Genomic DNA, 20,984 nt, shown 5'->3' with positions numbered 1-20,984 from the left:
GGTTAGAGCTCTCTTGGATCTGACAGCAGCCACGAGCTTCTGCACCCTCAGACCCTGTCAGAGTGTGCAGGAATGACATGAAACTATCATTGGACAGGTAAAGGCACCGGGCCTCAGTTCAAGGAAGGGGAGAAAGGTGACTGATGCTGTCACTGCTGCCACTGGCTGAAACACTGAATAGAGGAAAAACAGAAGAAGGTAAATGATGGATGCCACTGCTGTACATCCCTGCTGAGTGCAGTCTGCCAGTATGGACTCCAGAGACAGGCTGGAGCTTCAAATGCCTCCAACAGCACCCTTCATCCTGCTGGGAAGGGTATTTAAGAAAGGTCCAGAGCTCTGCTTAGCTCAGCCTCAGATTCACGTAAGGGGAATACTCTTTCATTTTAAGTGCCTTTGAAATTTGCAGGATGCTAAAGCGTATTGAGATATGATGAGAAGACACTGCTACAGCCTTATAACTTTTGCCGCAGTTTATATTTGGTGATTAGAGCCTAATGAACACATGCTGCCTTCATTGACATGAGTTGCATATACTCTGGGTTCTGGAATTAGGGAGCATCTTCCTCTGAAGGAAAAGAAGAAAGTCACCAAATCACAGGAAAGCAGTCTCTGTCTCATAGTAGACGCTCAGCGTGCAACAGGCACTTCCCGAGCATCTTCCATCGTAGTTGTACAGGACAGACGAAAAAGGGATACAGAAATGAGGCGCTGGGGGAAGGCAGCAATCGGGGGAAGGAGAAGGAGGAGTGTGAAGACAGGCCCGGGGTGGAAAAAAAAAAAAGGGCAAAAGAAAAAGACTGGAAGAGGTGAAGGCCATGGCACATGCGTGAGCAGACAAACGCATCCCGTAGCGCGGCCCCGGTTCGAGTGTGCGGCGGGGCGGACAATGCCGGCGCACGGTGCCCGTCGCTAACCGGGCGCGCGGGGAGCGCGGCGCGTTGGGCGCTCCCGCTCCGCTCCGGGCGCGGCGCCCGCGGCTCCCGGCCCTGCGGTGCCACCGCCCGCCGCCAGGGGGCGGCGCGCAGGCGGCGGCGTGCGGCCGCTCCGGGACTGGCGCCTCGCTGGTGCTGACGACGCGGCCCAAGCGGGAGCGGCGGCCGGAGCGGCGGCGGCGTCGTCAGTGGCGGGCTCGGTGTCTCGGCGGCTCTGCCCCTTCCCCGCCGCGCCATGCCCACCGTGGAGGAGCTCTACCGTAACTACGGCATCCTGGCGGACGCCACGGAGACGGCGAGCCAGGTGCGGCGTGGCTGCGGCCTGCAAGGCCTCGCTAGGCCTCGGGCTTGCGTAGCGCCGCCGCGGGGAGTTCCGGGCCGAAACGGGGGGGGGGGGCGGGGTGCCGTCAGAGGGGCTGCTCGCCTCGCCGCACAGCCGGCGAGCCCCCGGGGCTGCGCTCGGGGTGGGTTTCCTCAGGCCTGCGGCGGCGCGGGACGGGCGGAGATAAACATCGCGTCGGCGGCTCTGCAAGGACGGCAGCAGTTCCCGTCGCTATTGCAGCATCCGCGTCCTGGCGGCAGCTCTCCTTTAAATGTGCCGTCGCCGTTATTAACTGGTTCTTAGCTAGAATCAGGCTGCTTTTTGAATGGGGGCGGAGAGTTTCGCCTGGCGAATTCAGGCCTGGAAGTCTTTGACACCAGTGGCCATCCAGATCTGATCGAGCGTACTTGCAGATCCGGGGCCTCTGGCAGGCTGTCTTGCTAAAAGGCTTGCTGAGGGAAGGTGAAGTCTGTTATGGTTTGAAAGCTGCCTGTAGCCCTTTGGGTCTCTCTTCCTTGAGGCAAGAACGTAAGGCCGACCCTCACGACTGAAGATTTTTTCCATAACATCTTAGCAAGATCTGCCATTTGTGTATACCATTACTGAGTTATGCAAGAAAAGAGGATGACTTCGTATATTACCAATAGAAAATATTACGGTTAGTTACAGCTAGTTTTGATATTGCATTAGGCCCTCATTTTCCCAAAAGCCCCCCTGAAAAAGCAGAAGATACTTTTTTTTTCTTTCTTTCATAATGTCAATAAGTAGGAAAGTAGCTTTGCTGTATCTGTATCTAACCATGGATTTTAAACTAAACGAGAATGCTGCTCTACGAGGTCACTTAGAAGGTTCACTAAGAGAACAAATAATGTGGTGGTGGTTGGGAGCAGGAAGGTGTTGAAGTTTTTTTCATTTTAATTCGAGTCTATTCACTTGGCCCTAGTGAAACAAAGCATCCTTGCAGACAGTCCATCAAAAACGTCATCTCAGAACCAAAAAGAAAGTGCAAATAAAATGTGAGGAATTACATGGAGAGGTGCAGAGTAAAACATGCTGTTAGCTTGCCGCTTTAGAAATGCATGGTTGATTTCACTTTGATTCTTGTGAGTAGCTTTTGTGAGGAAGGAAAGGATCTTAGGTGGAGCAAACTCCAGCATGGTTAAGAAATGCAGCCTATGACAGGGTAGAAGTGTAAGAACCTCCGAGGGTAAGTATAGAATGGTGATTCCTAAAACACTCTCCCAGCTTTGCCCCCTCCAGCTTTTGGGTTCCCAGAGCCAGAGGAAATGTCTGTAATGAGTGTAGCTTGCAAGGTTGCTCTTCAGTGAACTTTTCTGATACTTTGTTTAAGTGAATGTGCTTCTGCCACAGAGATTCTGTGGTAAAACGTTTCATTATTTTGTTTGTGAAGGAGTTACCTCTTGTCATTTCATAATGTTGCTTGATATCTCCAGTTTTTGGATTCTGAGAAGCTGTGAGTAATTGTTCCTTGTTCCATCAGTTTTATCCCACTCAGTGCTTTATTATCTTTTAACAACTTTATGAATGTGATCTCTTACTGCAAAAAGTCACGGTCACCCTGTCTCAAATAAAGAAACACTGAACATGGGCATGGGGACTACCAGAAGTGTGACATCAAGAGAAGTAGTTTAAAAGACTGGAAGTATTGAGCTTGTAAAAGAGTGTTTCAGTTGAGAAAGGGGCTCAGGTGTGAGGGATTCACGAATGGAATGAAGGTGAGAGGTTGAAAAAACTGTTAGGAAGCAGGCTGGAAGTAGAGAGGAATACAAACATTTCTTCATAACGCATTGTGAAACTTGTCACAGGGCACTACAGGGTATGAATTGACTCAAGAACTAACCTAGAGAAGTTAATGGATGATTGGTCAATTAACAGTTATTAAAAACAAAGGTCTGGACACTATGTTACACCATTGTTACAGATGGGAAGGAAATGCACTAAACAGAAGGATCACACTGCTTCTGTAGTTGCCTGTAGTTTTTTAGAGCATTTCATGCTGCCAGGTACAAGTAAAACAAACTCCTGCCTGAATTGTATTTTGCCTACATGGTAGGAGTAGTTAGCATGCAGGAACACAAATGCAAAGAGCACAGACTACTCTGTTCCGTTGCTGCATTAATGCTTTTTCATGTGTATTAAGTTTCATGTTACGTGTTCTACAAAAGAACTTGTTCTTAACGTGCAGCCTGAGAACCTGTGTCTATAATGATGTGTGTTTTCATTGCTGGTTCGTGCTGGCTCATTCCTGCCTTTGCTGCTGACTGCACTGCATTGGCCCAGCTACAGAGTAAACTGGGTGGTGATGTGATTCAGCTGAAAGGCAACTGATTCTTTCCCTGGTTATTTTTCATCCAGATCTGTATCCCACTCCAGTCCAGATTCCAGCAACAGAGTTATCAACAGTTGTACAGAGTGCTTCAGGAGCATTGGCACTAAACTTTAAAATGCAGCTTGCATTAGAGGGCATGAATGCAGTGTACTGCTTTGTAAATTAGTATCTATTTTCACTATGGGAGAACTTTCATGTGGAGTAGGGGTGATGATATATGGAGTAGTTTGTGATGATATATGTGGCTCTGGGAAATTTAATGTAAATAAGGCAAAGAAAGTGTCCTGTGCTGTCACTGTTGCTGTTCAAAGTAGGATAAGCTGTTTTAAGCATTCTTTTTCACAACCATAGGAAAATTAAACTTAGAATTATCTTAGAATTCTGGTTTCCACTAGTATCCTAATAATGGTGACTTCTGTTTCACAAACACACAACAAAGACTTCAATTATTCTGAAGTTTCAGTCCTGTAGGCACAAAACCAGAAGCACATGTGTGATTCTAGTTGGAGCAGCTAGAGAATATTTTACTATTGCTGAAGTGTTTATTTCTATATTTCAACTGAAGGTTTCTGTGATTTTTTTTTAATCTAGTTTCCCTTAACAGTTCTTCTGAGCACTGTGTTTCATCTCAGATTAAGTGAACTACCTGAATAGATGCCAGAGATACTTTAGCACCATATATGTTAACAAAAATTTGTGATCCACTGCAGTGGCACAGTTACTGGGAAATGTGGTCTTTACTTCAAAGACAATATATGAGCATACAAAAGGCAGAAACTCCTTGAAAAGCTGGCCAAGTTCAGTGACAATGATCATATAATTTGTTGCACTAACATGATCCCAGTGTGTAAGAGCTGTTGCCCTTAGGGCCAGCAGTTGGAGTGGTGCACATTTGAACAGACAGGAGCCGGAATAACAGTAAAAGCCAGGCAACAGAGGCAAATATTACCAAATTGGCATGGTTATATCAGTCTAAGAGAAAAATGTATTCCTTTTTAAGAAGCGTGTATAATATAGTTCACTTAAATAGTTGAAGAGAACGGGAGAAAAAAGTCGTTCCTTGTCTTGAGTATAACCCAGGATTTTTCCATTTATGTATTGTTCTTTCAGCATAAGGATGCTTACCAGGTGATCTTGGATGGTGTGAAAGGAGGTGCCAAGGAGAAGAGACTTGCAGCCCAGTTTATTCCTAAATTCTTCAAGCATTTTCCTGACCTAGCTGACTCAGCTATCAATGCCCAGTTGGACCTTTGCGAGGATGAAGATGTTTCTGTAAGAATAAGAACCTTGTAGCAAGTTGATACTTTGAATTTATATTTTGTTATTGTTTTCTCTTTTTGTTTAATGGACTGTGTCTTTTGGGAGGGGAGGGTTGTTCTTTGGAAAACATAAATATAATTGTATTCTTGCATTTAATTCATTGTGTGATGGTTTGGGAAGACGCATCAGTTTTCATTTATCTTTTTTTTTGCTCCCACCATTGATAAAAGGAATAGCTCTGTAGAAAAAACTTACAGTTTCTTGAATAGCATTTACATGTTTTCCTGTCAAAAACCACTCTGTGGTAATTGATTTTGATAAATTCTGCTGGGAGACAAAATCTTGTTTGCACCTGAGAACCACAGGGATATGATTCTGACTTAGTTTTGAAGAAGTCTTGAGATGCTTCATGCTGCTTCTGTGCTGTTGGTAGAAGCTGTACCTGTGAAGCATCTTAGTTTATGAGGTCTTAAGGGATTAGGACAGATCATTCAAGGATTTTTTTCAGTGCTGGGAACAAACCCTAGAGTTTATTCCTGCCATGTGCACAACTGTAGAACTGTCCTTCCTGTTAGCAAATAAAACTCCTTAATAACACACATACTGGCCTTTATTTTGTTGATCATATGAATGATTTTGTGAACAGAGGTGCTGTTTGAATTTTATTTTTCTCCAGATCTAAGAAAAATATATTATTTTCTTCGTAAATACATCAAAATAGGGGGATTTGGGGTGTTATGTAATTAGTGGAATTTTTAAAATTTTTTAATCTCTACGTTATTGACAATTTTGACAGATCCGGCGACAAGCAATCAAGGAGTTGCCTCAGTTTGCCACTGGAGATAACCTTCCTCGGGTAGCAGACATACTGACCCAGCTTCTACAGTCAGGTAGAGACACATCCTGGCTGATCTCCTCATGGCACACCTACATATATATACAATTTGTGTTCTGTGCAACGTTTTCCATTTATTCATAATTTATCCCAGTGCTGTTCATGTCCTTCTTCTGTTCTTTTTCTCCTGCTTTCTGTTTGCTGTACAGTTAGGCTGCTGCTTCTGCTGAAAGGTCACTAATTATTCTAATATAAACTGAAAATCTTTCTTTTAAATAAAACAGGTTTTTTTCATTCAAGTTCTCTGAAAGCAGCTGTAGCAAAAGGCAAGGGGGGAGCCTTCCAGTTATGGACTGCAGAAAATTGCTTTCTGAAAAAGTTACTGAATTTCTGATCCAGGTTCCAGAACCTGAAAAAGCCTGAGGGAGTTTTGTTCCATACAGTGCATTTTTGGTACAAAATAAATATTTTGGGGCATGAATTCAGAATATAATATACATTTAATCTCAGTAAGTTACAGAGTGCTAAATATTAGGTGTTCAGACTTCTATTAAAACTGCATGGTTAAGTCTCTGGGATTCTCAGAAGATAGGTTATGGGTTGGGTTTTTTGAGGCATGAATTTCTCCATTTAGTTTGAGAAGGAAATAGTTCCTGCCACCTAGAAATACTGTAGATTAATTAAGAGTTTAAAAATAAATAACTATTTTACATTCATTTAGTGAAGGTCAGCTTGTTTATTAAAATAACTAATATATTGATTAATAACTTTCCTTCAAGTTTTAAGGTTTAAGTTTTGGTAGGGAGACTAAAGTGACAAATAGTTGGGGTTTTTTTGCTTCCAGCTTCCATAATCATGGCTTTGAACTTCCTCAATCTAATAGTTTTTTAAAATACAGGTTATGTTGTTTTTAGCTAAATGCTGAGGACAGAATACTTCTTGTGTAGTATTAGCAATCTTTGTTTTTCTTCTCTTACCTTTGCATTTTGAGGGTATGTATATTAATTTTTTTTTCTCTTTCCAGATGATTCTGCAGAATTCAATTTGGTTAACAATGCCTTGCTCAGTATATTTAAGATGGATGCTAAAGGTAAAGGACACATTTTTCTGTACATGGCTTTCATTAATACTTCCCAGTCTGTAGTAGGATGAGTAAAGGACCCAATTTTGTGTCTTCTTAGTACAGTGCAAAAGTGAGACCCACACTAATTGTTTGGTTTTGCAAACAATACTGAGCTTAGTAATTGTGGATCTGAATTATACAGACTAATAAAAGAGTGTGGATTTTTATGTCAAGATACATGAAAATTGTATTTATTCTTAAAAGTTAGTACAGCAGTTATTTTAAAATGTGTCATGGAATCTTAAAAGAGGAAACTTCTTTCTTCTGCATAAAAGGTCCAGGTCATAACTTCGAATATAATTTGTGTTACCCAATTTATTCTCCATTCAGGGACTTTGGGAGGTTTATTCAGTCAAATTCTTCAGGGAGAGGATATTGTGAGAGAGAGAGCCATTAAGTTCCTTTCTACAAAACTGAAAACCTTACCTGAGGAAGTGATGACAAAGGAGGTGGAAGAGTTCATATTGACTGAATCAAAGAAGGTTAGTGTCTGATTTCAGTTCAAACTCAAGTATTGTTAAACCATCTCTTATCATTGGTGTTGCTTTGGAGGGCTGTTTGAGCATTGTACAAACGCAATCTTGTACTAACCTCTTCTGATACACTCCAAAGTTTGCAGCATGTTTTGTGGTATTGTTAAAGTCATGGCTCTTCTAATTTTGTAAGAATGACTTTGATTAGAATTGGACCCAATCATTCACATTGGGAAGGGTCTTTGAGAGATTGATCAACTCAGTGAATCATGCTCAGCTGAATTCTGATCAGACTTCTTGGTGCTTTTTCCAGTTGGGTTTTGAAAACCTCTAAGGAAGAAGAGTTCCTATATACTCTGGGCAACCAGCTTCAATGTTTAATTGTCCTCAACAGAATTGGTTTTTCCTCTATCCAGTTGAAACCTCCCATTTTAGTTTTGTGTCGTTGTTTCATTCTGGCCGTGTCCACCTCATCAAAGAACCTGGCTGCTATGCTTGGTGACTTGTTCTTAAGTGTTAGAAGATTAGTGTTAGTTTGCCACACCCACATACAGCTCTCTTCCCTTAGGCTGGAAAAGCCTGATTGCTTCAGGTTCTCCTCACAGGTGGTGTGCTGTAGACACAGATCAGCTTGTTGATTCGGCTTCCTAAAGCTTATCAACAACTTCTTCATACAGGAGAGCCCAACACTCGTGCAGTATTCCAGATTTGGTCAGATGAGGGTACAGCCAAGGACAGTCATCTGTCCCTTTGTTTCCCATAGTCTCTGCTCTTGTCACAGCCCGGAACACTGCTCATCACCCAAGGAATGCTGCTGTCACTTGTATTTAGCCTGCTGTCCCCAGAACCCTCAGTCTTCTCAGCAGAGCAGTTCCCCAGCCAGTCAGTCCCCTACATGTGCTGATGCAGGGAAATTAGTTCATCCCAGGTGCAGAACTTTGCATTTGTCTTTGTGGAATTTCATGAGATTTCCATGCATTCCCTAAACTGGGAAAGATGCAAAAAGTTTTTAAAAAAACAATAAGGAGTAGATATTTGTTTAACATTTATTTTGACTGAAGCATCTGATTTTTGTTAGATAGAAGTTTGTTCTTAAATTTAGAGTTACAAAAAACTGTTTCCCTTGTACAACTTGACGACACTTGCTTTAATTTGTAGGTACATTCAATTATACTGAATGTTTTCATGTGTTCCTTCAAACTTGTGTTTTTAAATAACTAAATTCTAAATTTAAGTGCTAAATATTTGCATACTTTACCTTTTCAAATCCAGTAGGTTTGACTTGGAAGTTTTCAAACCAGCACCACAGAAATATGTTTTCTGTTTTTCTCTTAAGGTTCTGGAAGATGTGACAGGCGAGGAATTTGTTCTGTTCATGAAAATATTGTCTGGATTAAAAAGCTTACAGACAGTCAGTGGGAGGCAGCAACTGGTGGAGCTGGTAGCCGAACAGGCTGACCTGGAACAAACATTCAACCCATCAGATACGGACTGTGTGGACAGACTTCTGCAGTGCACTCGGCAGGCAGTGCCATTGTTCTCAGTACGTATTTATTTGCTTTGCTTGAGGAGTATTCAGGAAAGTTAATGGCTGGAGCTTGGCTTTGGTGTTCCCAGTGATTATGTTTGTACCACCTCAAATCAGTACTTCTCCACCTTTAATCTCTAATGTATCCAAACGTTAGAAAAACATTCTTAAAGCCTCCAAATGTAAAGATAGCTTGTGGTTTTCTCTTTTCAAACTGAAGATGTTACAGTGAATTATGACAAGATTCTCACATTATCTTGTATGAATTTGATTATTTCAAGTCTAGTGCCAGGCAATTGCAGCATTTAAAAGGCCTATTCTTGGGTTGCAAGCAATCTTTCAGCTGCTGTTGCAGACAGCCTCTGAATTTAGGCTACTTGCAAGAGAGTCTGTGTCTTAGGAGAAAGAGGGAAGTTTAATAAAGCTCTAAGGTACAGCTGTGAGGCAGGCATTTATAAGGGTGGCAGGGTGATGGGAGAAGGACATTTAGCTCTTTCAGACTCAAGAGTAACATGAATAATGTGTGACGGTTTGTTTGTGGTTTTTTTTCAGAAAAATGTTCATTCCACAAAATTTGTTACTTACTTCTGTGAGCATGTTCTGCCAAACCTCAGCTCTTTGACTACTCTAGTGGAGGGTCTTGATATCCAGTTAGAGGTAAGCCAAAGCTAAAGTATCTTTCAGATAGTGAAAAATAACTATCCTAGATAAACCCAGCTATTTTTAAAATTGCAAGCTCTTTCCTTAAGTAGTTTTCATTTCTTGGCTTGTAGGAAAAGTAGCTGCCCTAAAAGAAGTGTTTCATCTGTTGAGGCATGACTGAGCATTGCCTTTTAAAGCATGTGTTGTCTGTCCCAAGCTTTTGAAGTAAGGTAGAATAAGTAGATCAGTGTAATCCTTTTTATATTACTCTCAATTTTTTTAAGCACATAGCATTTACTGAAATGATGGTTGCATAGTTTTTGCTAGTTTAGCCTCCTAAGGGAGTGGCTTAATGGCTGTAATTTTGTTTACATTAATCAGTGCTGCAGTTTCAGTTAGATATCTGTGGCTCTCACTTGAAGGTGAGCAGTGCAGCAGATGTGGGAGATGAAGTTTTGTTTACTTGTTGACTAATGCTTGTTGGGATTAGACACACAAACCTGTGTTTCTCTTTACAGACAGGAAAAACAAATTAGGCATGTTCTTCCTTGTATTCCTTCCTGATGTTTGGGAGGTGTTTAGTTGTAATAGCTGTCCTCTACTGTGCCAGCCATAGTGATGTGATAATGGATTTTAGGTTGAATGTTAAGTTTGTGTACTTCCAGTTAACACACAAAAACCTGGCTGTCCTTATGTGTAGGTTTTGAAGCTTCTTGCTGAAATGAGTTCATTTTGTGGTGATATGGAAAAGCTTGAATCAAATTTGAAGAAGCTATTTGATAAATTACTGGTAAGACTAATTCAATTTTTATTCATGTAAAACACTGAGAAATTAAGTTTTCATCAAAACTAGTTATTTTTATATATTCATCTCTTTATCCTTTTTCTAAAATGGCTGTTTCAGAGATAGTCCTATCCACTGATAGAAGTTTGAACATAATTTTGCAATTTAAAGCCTTTGTAGATAGAGAGCTGTTACCTGAATGTTTTTAATCCAGTAAACTCGTGTGTGTTTCTTCTTTTTAAATTTCATAATCATGAGAGACTCATGTTGATCTCATTAAACGCTGTACCTGCACTGACAGTTCTAAGCAAATTCAGCACTATTTCAGAAGCATTGGTGCAGTACACTGTTGCTTCCTGTGGTAGTACTGCCACCATAGGATTTCCTCTGAGTCAGAGGCCTCAAGTCACAGAAGGATAGGCAAACCACCTGCACCAGGACATTATTCAGTAGTTCATCACATTCATACAGAGATGGGGGATACTTTTCAAACTGTCAGCACAGATAAACCGTCCAGTTCAAACACTGCAAATGAGCAGTCAATCAACATAAATGTGTCTCATGCATTTGTTTTCCTTTCTGTTCTTCAGGAGTATATGCCCCTTCCTCCAGAGGAAGCAGAAAATGGGGAAAATGCTGGCAATGAAGAGCCCAAGTTGCAATTCAGTTATGTGGAGTGTTTACTGTATAGCTTCCATCAGCTGGGTCGCAAACTTCCAGACTTCCTCACAGCCAAGCTGAATGCAGAGAAATTGAAAGACTTTAAAATCAGGTAATGATTTAGAGGCAAGTGTTAATGTTCTGTTACAAAGTGTTAGTGGAGTTGCCCAGGGCTCAGTACTGGGGCCTGTCCTGTTTAGCATCTTTATCAATGGTTTGAATGAGGAGATTCGGCTGCATCCCCAGTAAGTTTGTGGGCAACGCCAAGTTATGTGGGAGTGTTGATCAGCTGAAGGGTATGAAGGCTCTGCAGAGGGGTTTGGACAGGCTGAATCCATGGGCTGAGCTCAACTGCATGAAATTTAATAAGGTGGAGTGCTGGGTCCTGCAGCTGGGTCACAGCAACCCGCAGCCTTGGAGCGGAGTGGCTTGAGAGCATATCAGCAGAAAGGGGCTTGGGGGTGCTGGTTGACTGCCAGCTGGGTATGAACCAGCAGTGTGCCCAGGTGGCCAAGAAGGCCAATGGCATCCAGGCCTGTATCAAGAATAATGTGGCCAGCAGGACCAGGACAGTGATTGTCCTCCTGTACTCAGCACTGGTGAGGCCTCACATCGAGTGCTGTATCCAGTTTTGGGACCTTCACTTCAGAGGGGACACTGAGGTGCTGGAGTGTGTCCAGAGAAGGGCAGTGGAGCTGGGGAAGGAGTCTGTAGCCCAAGTCTGATGAGGAGTGGCTGAGGGAGTAGGGGGCATTTAGTCTGGTGAAAAGGAGGCTGAGGGGGGACCTCATTGCCCTCTACAACTGCCTGACTGAAGATTGTAGTGAGGTGGGGATCAGTCTCTTCTGCCATGTCTCAAGTGAAAGGACGAGGAAATGACCTTAAGTTGCACCAGGAAAGGGTCACATTAGATAGTAGAAAAAAAACAATTTACTGAAAGAGTGGTTGGGCACTGGAATTAAGTTGCCCCAGGGAGGTAGTGGAATCACTGTCTCAGGAAGTATTCAACAGGCGTCTGGTGTGGCACTTGGGGGTGTGGTTTAGGTGTGACAGTTGGACTAGATGATCCTGAAAGTGTCTTCTAACCTTTATGATTCTCTGACTCTATGAAAGTGTGAATTATTGTCTGGATGCTAAAGAAGTACAAATCAGATTGATGGAAGGCTTATTTTGAGCATTTTTCCTAAAGGGGAAGAAACAGGATTACACCTTTCCTTTGCTTATGCTTTTATTTCTACAGGACTATGTAAATGTTACTAAGAGATTGCTTTTAAATGTTTTAGGCTACAGTATTTTGCTCGAGGGTTGCAGGTGTATATTCGACAGCTTCGTCTGGCACTTCAAGGGAAAACAGGAGAAGCTTTGAAAACAGAGGAGGTAAGAATTGTTTGGGAATCCTGATTTTTCTAATTGAGCTTACTGAAAGAACCATTGACACATTAATAGGCTGCAGTCAGTTTTAAGCATGCAAATAGATTAAGGGAATAATACTACTAACATTATTGCAAGGGCACATTACCTTATGCTACATTTTGCAAGTGAAGATGAGCTTCTAGTTTCGACTGTTAGCTGCTCTCTGCAGCCACACGTATTTGGTTTAATTGTGCTCTGTGCTTTGTTTTGAAGGGGAAATTGTCATGTGTTGAGCAAAAAAGAAAAAACCCAGTGGGAGCTACACTGGAATATTAAAAGCAACTAGTTAGTGTAAAACTGCAAGAACCTTAAAAGCAGCTGTGATGAAAACTCAGAACTGTACACTCCTTTCACTATCACTGTTACTGTAGCAATTCACTAGGAAGAGCAGTCAGTTTAATGTTATGACTTCATGAAATGAGGTTAGCATAAAGCTACTAGATGCTCAGCAGTGTGTATTGTTTTTTACAGAACAAGATTAAAGTGGTTGCCTTGAAAATTACCAATAACATTAATGTTTTAATCAAGGTAAGTCCGCACATTATGAAGGAGTAAATTCCCACAGCAGAGTTAACCTCTGCCAAAGAAAGGAATAGATTTGAACCAGGTTGTATTGTGTTAGTTGGTGGCAGCCAGCCCAAGAGTTGGTGCTGCTTTACTGTTCCTGAAGAAAGGTGGACCTTGCTGATCCTGCAAGCAGCTCAGCTTTTGCTGCTACTGCTCTTGAGATAGGGTGTGGACACCCTTTCTTGCAGCACTGGTTGCCCCCAGGAAAAGACCACCTTGCTTCTTTAGGGGTCTCTGGATTTCCTTGTCATTTCCCTTTCCTGCAGTGTCAGTGAGGAATAAGGAATAGTTCAAAGAAGTGCAAGGAGATGTAAAGGAGGGAGGAGGCAAAGCAAGCTTCTATGCAGAACCTGTTTCTTCAAAAAGTGTAGAAGAGATGGGCTGCAAGAAAGAGACTTTCATCTGGAACCCATGAAACCATTCTGATTTCTTCTAGCCCCCTTTTCCTCTCTTTCTTCACTCTTACTTTCACTCACCACAATAAACCAAAAACTTGGCCCACCATATTGAGAAGCCTATCTTGTACCATCATAGGGATATCAGATGTCTTCCTGCAGGAGCCACTGTAGTTCATTGTAATAAGCTTGATGTGCACAGGGAAGGACATAGCCTGTCCTTTCTCTGTAGATGCCCCATTCCTTGAAACATTCAAGGCTGGATTGGATGGGAGTCTGAGCAACATGATCTAGTGGAAGATGTCCCTGCTTATTGCAGGGTCATTGAAGTAGATGGTATTTAAACATCTCTTCCAAACCAAACTAGTCTATGATTCTGTATTTGGTCAGTGTAAGACTATTCTGCTAATATAAATTTTACTTGAATTTCCTAGTAAAGGCAGCTGGATAAGGCAGTAAGCTACTGCCTTCTCTCTCTGCCATGGGACTAAAGGATTTAAAATTACTGGAAAGCAGTGGTTATTCTGGAGTCTCCATAAGCAGCTAAAATTTTAAAACAGGAAATCAACAGGAATTTAACTGTAGAATAAACTGCCCAATTTTGCCTCCATAGGATCTCTTCCACATTCCTCCTTCTTACAAAAGTACAGTTACACTGTCCTGGAAACCAGTACAGAAGGCAGATGCAAGGTAAGAGTTCTTCTTGAAAAGAAAACAGCGGGGTTTATTTTGTAAACTGTAAAAACTAGCCTTCCAAGCTGTATCTGTACAATACAGACAGCACGTGAGCTAAAAGTTCCACATGAAAAATAACACCCATCCTGCGGCTGTAGAGAGATGATCTTAGTCTTGCTTTAGGGATATTAAAGACTGAATCAACTGGAGACTCGCTTACTTCTCTTTTGAGGTATTATTATTCAGGGCATCATCACTGGCTGCTGCTGGCTTCCAGTGGTTAATCTTTGTGGCTGAACTATTATTACTGTACTTGTCACCACAGGGGTGTAATGGTATGTTTTTGTTTTCTTCTGTCAGTCAAAAAAGAGCAAGTGAAGATACAACCTCAAGTTCACCCCCAAAGAAAGCTTCAGCAGGACCAAAAAGGGATGCCAGGCAAATATATAATCCTCCCAGTGGAAAATACAGCAGTAACCTGGGTAGTTTTTCTTACGGTAAGTTAGGCAGCTTGGAAAAACTTTGTCTAGTGACAGTTGTGTCTTGGGGTGGGGCAAATAAATACCGTGTTCTTGGAAGATCAAATTGTACTGTCATGAATTTTTTCTTGTGATGGTCTCTTCCTAGCTGTTAATCTATTGCAGTGTTTGAGTGTTACCAGACTATGACTTAATGTCATTTGCAAGTTAGTTTTAGTAGTGTTTTAATACCTAGAGTGAGTAATTGAACTATTGTGTTCTCTGTTATGACACACTGCACCAATTTCCCATTGGACAGGCCAGTTGCAGCAAGTGGCAGAGCTGGGTCACCTCCTGTCATACGACTGGACCTATGCTGCATTCCTATTACAGCCACTGCTGATGTTGCAGACCTGATCCAGAAGTTCTGGGAATTGGCCAGGTTCACTGTGCATGTCCTCGTGCTCCCAGTCACACTGAATCTGCTTTTCTGCGTCATATTTTTGGGTGAAGCACAAGAGCAGTTGCAGACTGGATGAGTAGCAATGGCAGCAGCCCATTCCTGTCTTCCCTGTAGGCCCATTGGTCCTACCTCTGGCAAGTAGAGTCTGCTATGACAAATTGTCACCCACACCCACGGGTTGAAAAACTAATAGAAAGCATTGGCAGATATATAAAGCAAAGAGAAAACATCACCTGCAAATTTCTTATTCTAGACTTCGGGTGATGTACCTGTGTCGTTTAAGATAAGCTTGTAATCCTGCAGGTCTAAAGATTGGGAAGCTTTCAACCAGATATGTTTTATTGCTTGCTACTGTTTCTTGTTAGTGAGATGCTTCAGCCTTGTCAGTCAACTTCTGATTTCTGCAGCCTTTAAAACAAGCATGCAGTTCTCTCTGTAGATTAGTATAACATGTATTTTAAGACTGTACATGAAGAGAAATCATGAAAGGAGAATGAGGGTTTGGTACGTTTTCAAACAATCCAAGGAAAGTATATAAACTATCAGGATTTGTGTTGTTGGGGATTTGTTTGGTGTGACCAGATTTGTTCTTAACAAAGAGAAAGGAAAAACTTTCTACAGTATACAAATAGTTTGTGTGGTAGCTAAGATTTGTAATTGAATGGAGTGAAGGTATCAGCCCCAGAAAAAAGAGTAATATGCTGGTGATAACTTAAGGTTAAGGATAGAAAAGGACAAATAGAATGGCAAAGTTGTGATTTTCCATCAGTTTATAAAATCACTAGTAGCAAGTCAGACTGACACCTCAAGATTAATAGTGTTATTGAACAGAAGGAAGAGGAAGGCAGCCAGTTTTCAATTCTGTGGTGATGGATTGGCCCAAATATAGTCCTGAATTACAGGTACAGTTATGTATCACAGTATTAGTATGCAGAAAGACTGCACTTAATTTAGACAGGCTCATTCTCCTGACCTCCTTTTACAATTAGTGGGGTCCATTTTCCATCAAAACATAACTCAGCAATCTCATGGTCCATAAGCAGGCATAGCCTCAGAGACTGAAGTCACCCTGCAATACTTTCAGATCCTGCTATTCAGTTTGGATCTGTATACAGCATAAAACCTGCCTGAAAAGTTGCAACTCCTTTTTCAGAGCAAAGAGGCGGTTTCCGGGGTGGACGAGGAAGAGGCTGGGGAGGACGTGGCAATCGTAGCCGAGGAAGAATCTACTGAGAAGACTGCTAAATCTTCCATGCCCGTGAAGGGCTAAAGTGAAAGTGCTACTCAGCAAGTTTGCTTGGAGCATTGTTTTCTTCAAGGACTGCCTTCCACTGAGACTGACTTAAATGTTCTTTATACCTTTGTATGTATGATCTACTTTTCTAACGGACTACAACTTGTCCATAGTGAAACTACAACTGTATTTTTGGATGCTTACAGTCAGCAGTTTTGGGTTCTTACTTATGAAGTGTCTTCAGGATTCAAAATTGGAAAAGAGCATAGATGTTTCATCAAAAGCTGCATCTTGACAGTTTGTATATTAACCTAAAAGTCAGCTACTGCATAACTGAAACTATATAATTGAGTTTATGTATTAAGTAATGGACAGGAAAGGCATGACAACAGAGATATGTGTTAGATAAGCTTAGCAGCTGAAGTAATCCTTTCCTCATCTGTAACCATATTTTGCAATATGTGGAGAAGAGTACCATTGTTAAATTTGCTTTGATTTACTTTCTTTAATTGAATTGAATGAAATACATGCTGGTTTTTTTAAAGTTTGCAACATGGCTGGAAATCTGTTTTGCTTGTAGCATGAAGCAATCTTCTTACTTAGAGATGTGGAGAACGTGGCGTTTTTTGGTTTGCACATCTTACTCTTCTCTGTGCATTGTAATACAAAAGTGATGTTTTGAAAATTAATTTTTAATGTTTAGTATTAATATGTGCATATAGTTATGCCGTGAAATCTCAGTAAATGAATAGCATAAAAAACCAAAACAATAAATGATTAATTATTTCAGGAATGGGTAAAGACTGATGCAGTGATTTAGCTTCATAAGCTGGAGCTCAACCCTAGGAGTTTCTGGCTCTTTTCTGTTTTTTGCAGATTTCTGGATTAGTTGGCACTTGAGGGCGGGTTGGTTGGTTGGTTTTCCTTGTTTTGTGATTTTTTTTGTGTGTGTGTTTTGGTTCTTTTTTTAACCAATAATTGCATTTAGAAGTATATAAATAAAATTGTATTTTGGGTAACATTGAAAAATTCCAGCTATGTAGTTCGATTCAGGTGGAAAAGTCAACAATTCCATGCTATTTTTTTCCATAGCAGCTTGAAATTTTTATTTACTGGTGTGCACCCAGAAAATGCAATGTAAGAGCACAATGCTTTTTTTTATTCTCATCACTCAAAATTTTAACTTCTCAGGTCATTCAACATTGTAAAGGAATTAGCATATAATAAAAAGAAGTCAAGACAGGAAAAGAATTTTAATTAAGTGTTCCAGAGCATGTTGATGTAAAATACCTTAGGCTTTAGAAGAGTGAATGATACTTTTTTTCCTCCTTTTTTTTTGTCCAGCAATATCCACAGAAGGTGATGTCTCCCCATCCTAGTTCCATTTGTATTTGCTTGTGAATCTGACTCAGGTGTTTTCATTAACACTCTTTGATATTTATCACTACAATCAGAAGGCCAGAATACCAAAATTATGTCAACGTTAGAAACATTGTTGATGATGCTAAATTCAAAGTCTGGTTTTGCTTAACTCTGGAACAGTAGGTAGGAAACTTTGGACATTCCAGGACATGTGAGCTGACCTTGTATTTCTCACTACATGCCAGCTGCTATACTCTGATTTGGCGTTAAAACCATTGAACTTGGCTAAAAGCTTTGAAGGAGAAATTTGTGAGGTCAAAATAGGCACTAGATATGTAGTAAGCTTCTATTGGGAGGAAAAAGAAAGGAAAAAGAAGAGACATTTTGCACTTGCAGCTATAATTGGTATTTTGAGGGGATTTAATAATGTAATCCCAAAGCCTAAACATAGCTTGTATTTAGACTAGGAGCTAGGTACTAGCAGCTTATTTTCTCACTGAATTTTGAGTGAGTTTTCTTTGTGTGACTCCTGTATTTCAGAGGTGATGTGCAAAGTTCTTGTGGCCTCAGAAGTAGTTAGATTATTTTCCCCCAGTTTCCTAATTTTAACACAGTGAGTTCTTGTGGAAACACCTGTTTACCATCTTGTTGAATTGTAAATGTTCCCTTACAGCTTTGGAATAAATTCATTTTGTAATTTTGTTTGGCTCATTGTTTCACAGTTTCTCTGCAGCATTGTGTCACCTTAGTAAAAGAGGTTCTGTGGTACCTTTTTGTTGTAGTTGACTTACTCTTTAAATTGCTGTAGATACAGAAAGCTGTTTGCCACTAAGTAATGGATCATAGTTAATGCAGTCTTATTATTTCAAGTTTAAGTAATTCAAGTGCAGTCATTTAAAATGCAGAATTTTGAGGGGGAATTTAAATATTCAGCAAAAGCTGCATGTTTCACATCTTACTTGGGACTTCAGTGAAAAGGAGTCAGTCATTGTCTTACTCAACCTCCTCGATGTTGACAGTGTGATACAGCTTGTTAGTACCTTATGAGAGGAAAGCTCGTGTGTTGACAAACAATTTGATGGGTAGCTGGTTTGTTGCAGAGCCCAGACAGCTTGGCTCCTGAAACAGACGGGTCGGCCCAAGCCTGAACTTCTGAGCTTTGGGGTAAAATAGTAGATTCAAGGGGGGGAATATGGGGTAGGCGGTTCGGGAAGGCTGTACCTTCCTAGTGCCTCAGCCAGTGGGGAAAGGAAGAGGGCAACATGCGGCCGGGAGTTTGGGATAAAAGGAGGCTGCGCCCTCCCAAACCTCCAAAGAGAAAAGCCCGCGGGTGGACTCTCCCTTTGTTCGAATAAAGCTGCAGGACTCCTCTGTCTCGAACATAAACCTCTGGCGTTTGTGGGTTTTCCTGACACGGTAGAGCAAGAGCTACTTGGAAGGGCAGCCTGGGTTTGTGGAATCTGTAATATGCCTGATTTGAAAACTCTGGCAGTAGTAAGGCACTATCATACTTGTGCGGGTATTTTCTCTAGGCTGATAGAAACCAAATCCCTTGAACCACTGACACATCATTTGTACACTTGTTTCTACTTAATGAGTTTGAGTTGCGGGCGAATGTTGCTGTTAAATAGGCTCTGGGAAGTCTGGTGTTCCGAAGAAGCAGGACTGCAGAAAGAGCGAACAGAACAAAATTTAAACGTGGCAGTTTTTAGATTTCTCTCGGGACTGGGGAAACAGGCTCTCGCTGCTGGGTTGGTATTTACTGTTAACTAGAACAGGAAAGAGAAAGTTCAGGTTTTGCTGTGTAACTGAAGAGCATTAGAAGGCAAAAGGCGCGATGTGTCCTTCGGAGCCCTCTTCGCCCAGCTCCTGGGAGGGCTGGCATTAACTGTATGCATGGCTGCAGGTACGGCTTGGTTTGCGCCGGGTGCAAAGTCATTCTCTCGAGCTGTCATGGCAAATGCTCTAGTATGCCCTAGACAAAAATTACCTCTTATATCGAAGCGTTCAGCGTGTCGCCACACGGCGCTTGGTGGCATTTAACGCCGGTTTTGTGCTCGGGGCGGCGGCTCCGCCGTTACCGGCGACCGCCACAGGTGCGGGAAGGCGCCGATGGCCGGATCCGGCTCCCCGCGCGGGGCAGTCTGTGCCGGTGCTGTAACGGTGCTCCAGGCCCGCACCCTTGCTGCTGTGCTGCCCCTCGGCCCGGGGCTGCTACGGGACTGAGAGCGCTCCAGCCGGGGCTCCCGGCACCGCCTCAGGCACCGACCCAGGCCCGCCCCCGCCCCGCCCCGCCGCCCGGAGCGGCCGTACCGGCCCGAGCGCGCGGCGCCGCCCGCTCCCAAAATGGCGGTGGCGGCCGTTCCGCTTCCGGGGGGTGCGAGCAGGCCGGGATTGGGGAAGATGGCGGCGGCTGGAGCGTCCGGGCGGGCCGGACTGGGGCGGGCATGGGTCTTGTCCGGCTGGGCTCTGGGCCTGTGCTCGCTGCTGGCCTCGGGGACGCGGCCCGCCGCTGCTACCACCCACTGGGTGGTCACCGAGGACGGGAAGATCCAGCAGCAGGTGAGCGGCCCGGGGGACTTGGGGCGCTGCCCACCCGGCTGCGGGGGCACGGAGAGCCCCTGTCCGCGCCGCCGCTCACCCGTAGCCCCGGTGTGCCCCGAGCTGTGCGGCGCGGGGCACGGGGCTCCTCGGCCCGGTGCGAAGCCCTGCCCATTCCCGCAGCCGGGCGGCGGTGCCGGTTGCTCCCGCGGCCCCGGCACGGGGGTCTCCCGCCGCGAGCTGGCGTCGCTCGTGAGACGTGGCTTGAATCCGCCGGAGCCCCGGGGCGAGGCAACGGGGAGGGGCGGTCGGTGGGCCGGGGTAATCTGAGGATGGATTTCGGCTGGAACCGTTTTCGGAGCAGCGGCGGTTCCCTGCCTAGGGGCCGCCCCCGGGGAGCCTCCGGCACGAGGCCGGATCCCGTTTTGGTGGCGAAAGCAGCGGCACCGCGACCCCGGGCCGCTGCCGTGACCTCCCGCGCCGCCGGCCCCGGGCACCCCCGGGCTCCTCGCCGGGGGGACGAGTTGTCAGTGAGTTTGCGATTTTTCACATCCAGCCGCACCCGACCCGGCCGCTTTTCCTTCCTGCTGGAAGTAGGAAAGAGAAACGGTGGCGTGTGTGCTCGGTGCAGGATCACACGCACGCCCTGTGCGGCAGTAATCTCGTGGGTTTAGTCAAAATGTCTTACTTTGATAGTGGGCTGTGCCTCACGTTCACGAAGCCGCTTGAAAGAGTCGATCCATATTTCATGTTTAGGCTTTTTCTTAGTTGCTTGCCTTCCTCTTTGTTGTAAAGCACTAGAGCTTCACTAGCTAGTGAAGCTAGTGCAAGCAGCACTAGAAATTCACTTTAGTGTCAGATCTGATCGTTTCCCTCTGGAGTGGAAGAGTTGATCAGTGTAGCAAACAATGTGGCCTTCCCTCTGTACACAAGAGTGGAGACATGAATGTCCATCATCATCTTC

The 20,984-nt window shown here is 43.3% G+C and overlaps 2 protein-coding genes across 2 annotated transcripts in view; both read left to right on the top strand.

The window, feature by feature from the left end:
• The first annotated feature begins 1,043 nt into the window (after positions 1 to 1,043).
• Positions 1,044 to 18,181, top strand: API5 (apoptosis inhibitor 5). The gene is made up of 14 exons (XM_032112170.1): positions 1,044 to 1,239; positions 4,718 to 4,879; positions 5,664 to 5,757; positions 6,727 to 6,792; positions 7,156 to 7,307; positions 8,635 to 8,841; positions 9,379 to 9,483; positions 10,169 to 10,258; positions 10,843 to 11,024; positions 12,196 to 12,289; positions 12,797 to 12,853; positions 13,901 to 13,977; positions 14,323 to 14,459; positions 16,037 to 18,181. The coding sequence occupies exons 1-14, from the start codon at positions 1,171 to 1,173 to the stop codon at positions 16,114 to 16,116; spliced, it is 1,572 nt and encodes a 523-aa protein (XP_031968061.1). The 5' UTR covers positions 1,044 to 1,170; the 3' UTR covers positions 16,117 to 18,181.
• Positions 18,182 to 19,810: 1,629 nt separating this feature from the next.
• Positions 19,811 to 20,984, top strand: part of TTC17 (tetratricopeptide repeat domain 17) — a 56,565-nt gene continuing 55,391 nt past the window's right edge. The window contains exon 1 of the mRNA XM_032111729.1: positions 19,811 to 20,041. Coding sequence (XP_031967620.1) covers positions 19,826 to 20,041 — 216 coding nt within the window. The 5' untranslated portion in view covers positions 19,811 to 19,825. The remainder of the gene's footprint in view (positions 20,042 to 20,984) is intronic.

The sequence above is a fragment of the Corvus moneduloides genome, chromosome 6 (genome assembly GCF_009650955.1).
Source record: "Corvus moneduloides isolate bCorMon1 chromosome 6, bCorMon1.pri, whole genome shotgun sequence".
Lineage (NCBI taxonomy): Eukaryota > Metazoa > Chordata > Aves > Passeriformes > Corvidae > Corvus > Corvus moneduloides.
The sequence above is the reverse complement of the archived record's forward strand: the minus strand, read 5'-3'. Positions and strand labels throughout refer to the sequence as shown.